General features: G+C 40.0%; 1 protein-coding gene across 1 annotated transcript; it reads right to left on the bottom strand.

Annotated features, from left to right (window-relative positions):
• Positions 1-679: 679 nt before the first annotated feature.
• On the bottom strand, positions 680-1,201 carry LOC106308798 (glutathione S-transferase T3-like). Its single transcript, XM_013745918.1, has one exon. The coding sequence runs from the start codon at positions 1,199-1,201 to the stop codon at positions 680-682; it is 522 nt and encodes a 173-aa protein (XP_013601372.1).
• Positions 1,202-3,867: the final 2,666 nt, after the last annotated feature.

The raw sequence follows: 3,867 nt of genomic DNA, 5'->3' as shown, positions 1-3,867 counted from the left end.
AATAACGATAGATAGACATAGAGAGCACAATTTATAACCAAACATCAAGTTAGGAACACATAGTTTATATAGAGAGAGACATCAAGTTTACATCCGTGAATCAACATCAATGTTACAACAAAACCAAAAGACATCAAGTCTAGACATAGTACATCCGTGACTGAAGTGTAGCATGAAACAAAAGGCTAAACATTCACCTACTACCCGTGGCTTAAACATATAGAAACAAAGAAAAGACACCTTCACCTGCAACACCTTCCCACCTGTGACCTGCAACACCGTGTCCTACAACCCGTGACCTGCAAAAGAAAAGACAAGATATTCAATCAACCAAAAGAAAAGTAATAAAACCATTTAGACAACACATTCAATCAAGCAAAAATACTTAACAGATTCAATGAAGCTCTACGATTCAATCAAATTAATAAACATTCAATCAAATTAAAACTACTTAACTGACCAACTAAAGCATTTATGAGATGAGTTTAGTCTTAAGAGCAAGTTCCTGATAAGAAAGTGTTTCCACTTTTCGGGCTACGAGGCGATCAAGTATCTTTTGTTTGGAGATGGTAATTTTCTGAGCTAGGATGCTCTGGATTTGATCAAAAGCTGCCTCGTTTGGCTTCTTTCGCTTCGCTGCTTTGCTGGCCTTAACACCGGGCGGCCTCACCTCTTCCTCCTAAGGCACCACCTCCGCATTAGCTTCCTTCCTTTTCTCCTTCGAGATAGCGTGTGATCTCCATTTCTGATCGAACCTCAGTTCCCTCCAGCAGTGTTCAAGTGTGAACTTGACTTTGTAGTCATTGAAGAAGATGTTATGCGCCTGCTCCTTCAACGCCACTTCATGGCATCCCACAAATTTACAAACCTGCTCATTCACTCTTCCCCACCTCTGCTTACATTGACCCCACTCCCTAGGAGCAGAGCCAATGAGCTGAGGACTCGAATTGAAATACCCCTCTATTCGCTTCCAAAACGAGCCCAACTTCTGTTCATTACTGACTATGGGATCCTTGCTGGTGTTCAACCAAGCACTGATCAACACAAGGTCTTCTTTGGTTGACCACTTTCTCCTTTCCGCATGCTTAACTAACCTGGGAGAGTTAACACCTGGCTCAGCAGAGTCTATATCTATTGGTGGACTGCTCTGCGAAGCTAACAGGTTAACAAACCCGGTAGAGTTAAGGGAAAAAGGGTCCATGTTTTTTGGTTTGGGGTGTTTTGGTTTGGGTTGGTGTTTAGATGTTTCTGTGAATTTTAAGTGTGGAGTTACTATGTTTTTAAAGTAGTTTTTACGTTTGAAATGAGAGATAATTAAAAGAACTCTACCAACAAAAATTCATTACACAAGCCATTACACAACTACTAGATACCTATGAGGAGATACACATCAAATCAGGCGAAACAATTAACTCCTGCTAAGTAAAATTCAAATAAATCACAACAACCAACCAACCAACCAACAGATCATTAATGTGTGTTTATAAAATATCTACTTGTACTTATAGTTCTCCTTCTAGTTCTAGTTCTCGTTGTAGTTTAGTTTAGTTCTACATCTAGTTCTCGTTCTAGTTCTAGTTCTACTTCTAATTCAATCGAGAGATACCAATGACCAGAGATTTAGTTTAGCTGAGTCTAACCTTTGGTTGTCAATCGAAGCAAACCTTCTCGAGGGTATCGACCTGTACAGTGAGGTCATAGACCTGCTCATTGAGGATTTTAACCTGTTCCTGGACATGGGAAAAATAAAGGACATTTGTGTTAGTCACTGTAATAAAAATATATGGAAAAAATAATTACAGCGATGAAAGAGCAATGTTTCACTAACCTCAAGTGTCTCAATCTGTTTAGTGAGATTCGAGACCCCCATCATCACCTGCTCAGCCTCCTCCACCCGTTTAGTCAGCCTCTCCAGCTCCTCCTCCACATCTATCACCCAAGGCTGACGATAATGGAACCCATCAGCCTTGGTTACAACATAAAGAATAATCAGAGTCTTTTCAATTGACAACAATAACAACAATGATATACAACTTATTAAAGTGTAGTTTTACACAGGAGACTTTACCTCATAGGTTTTGCACGGACACCTTCTAGGAATCCCGTACTCGGAATCGGCCACGAACCCTAACATGTTGATGTGGTGGTTTTGCCTCTTTGAATGTCTTCTATCTTCTGCCGGATCCATCTGTAAAATAATTCAAAATTATGTCAAAATTAAACCTTAATAACGAAACAAAAGGATTAAACGAAACCAAAATCGAACCCTCATGACGATTTAAACCATAAAACGAAACCCATAACTCGATTTACAAACATTACTCGAAACCCCTAACTCGATTTGAAAACTCAGAGAAAAGAACCCTAAAACAAACCACCATCACGATCTACAACCCTTTATCAAAACCCATATATCAATTTAGATCCCTTACTCGAAACCCCCAATTTTTTTTCAAAATCGACCCAAAAAATCTGAAAAACTACTTGATACTCACCTACGCTCGTGGATACTAGAGATCGTCGTCGATTAGGTGGAGCAAATCTCCGGGAGTCGTCGTCGCACGAAAAATCGCCTCTCACGGCGAAACCCTAGTTTTTTTAGAAAGAGGAGAAAGTGAGATGAATCACGAGGAAGCCCTACTTTCCTCCTCGTCAACGCGGAAGCGGTTGACAAACGAGAGCACGACGCGTGGTAAAAACTGCGCCTTACGGGTTCATGGTCAAGGCCCGGTTCATCTAAATTATCGCTTTTTTCATTTTTTTTTTAATCCAACGGGCCTAAGATATCGAGCCCACGAACCGGTTAAAAACCGCTAATGCGGATGGTCTAAGAAATTTTCAAAACATAGGTTAGCCCAATATCCACCTAACAACGGCCCTCACGGGCCACATATCAAGCCTTACGTAGTTGCTACGACCACAAACATCCCATGAAATAACGTTGACCATATAAAATTTCAATGAAGACTTTTAGGTTGAAACAAAATAATAATAAAGGTCAACGACTTTTTATTGTTGTTAAAGTCTTCAATGACTTATTGATAAACATTTTTCTTTTTTTTTTTTTTTTGGTAAAGTGCCATAACATTGATAAACATTTTTCTTTCTTTCTTTTTTGGTAAAGTGGCATAACATCAAATGAGATAACAACATAAGAAATCCATTGTTTTACCAAAAAAATACATGAGAAACCCATACCGCATGAACTCTATATATATCTTAGTGTATTTGGTTGCCAAATAGCCCATCTCTTGTTTACGTGATCTGCAGTGATTTATTGGAGTCTCAATTCAATTATTGTAGATTAACTGAGGTAAGTTTACCAACAAAAAAAACAAGATAAAATTCATAAGTTTGTGTACACGATGTGCATGATTTATGCCCATGCTTGTTTGTGCAGGATTCGGTTGATTAGAATGATGAACGTAAGAATGGGGTGACTAAAGACGCTTTTATTAGAATCAAACAAGAGGTTACAAGATTGACGGGAAATAAGGAGACAAGATCAAAGGTTCAAGCAACAGGATCAAAGAGATGATTAGGAAACCCTAGATCTAGCCGCTTCTGTGTGTGATGTCCCAAAAGTCCCCTTTTTCGTTGTCTCCTCATCCCCTCTTATAGTGCCCTCGTCCGTGATGCCCTTATCGTGTCGTCCTTTGGGCCCTGTAGTTAAAGGCCGAGTACGCGGGCCTTGGTACTGTTCTCTATAAGCCGAGCATATTTAGTCGGCTTAGCTGATCGGCTAAAAGTACTCTGGGGTCGAGCTGCCATCTTTAGCCGCTTAAGCCGACTAAACTGGTCAAGCTTGCCGGGCTAGGGCCTGTTATTCGATGGGCCTTGTGGAGGGATGTAATCCATCTCCTACAA

Source organism: Brassica oleracea, chromosome C8 (assembly GCF_000695525.1).
Source record: "Brassica oleracea var. oleracea cultivar TO1000 chromosome C8, BOL, whole genome shotgun sequence".
Lineage (NCBI taxonomy): Eukaryota > Viridiplantae > Streptophyta > Magnoliopsida > Brassicales > Brassicaceae > Brassica > Brassica oleracea.
This window is presented reverse-complemented; position numbering and strand designations above follow the sequence as displayed.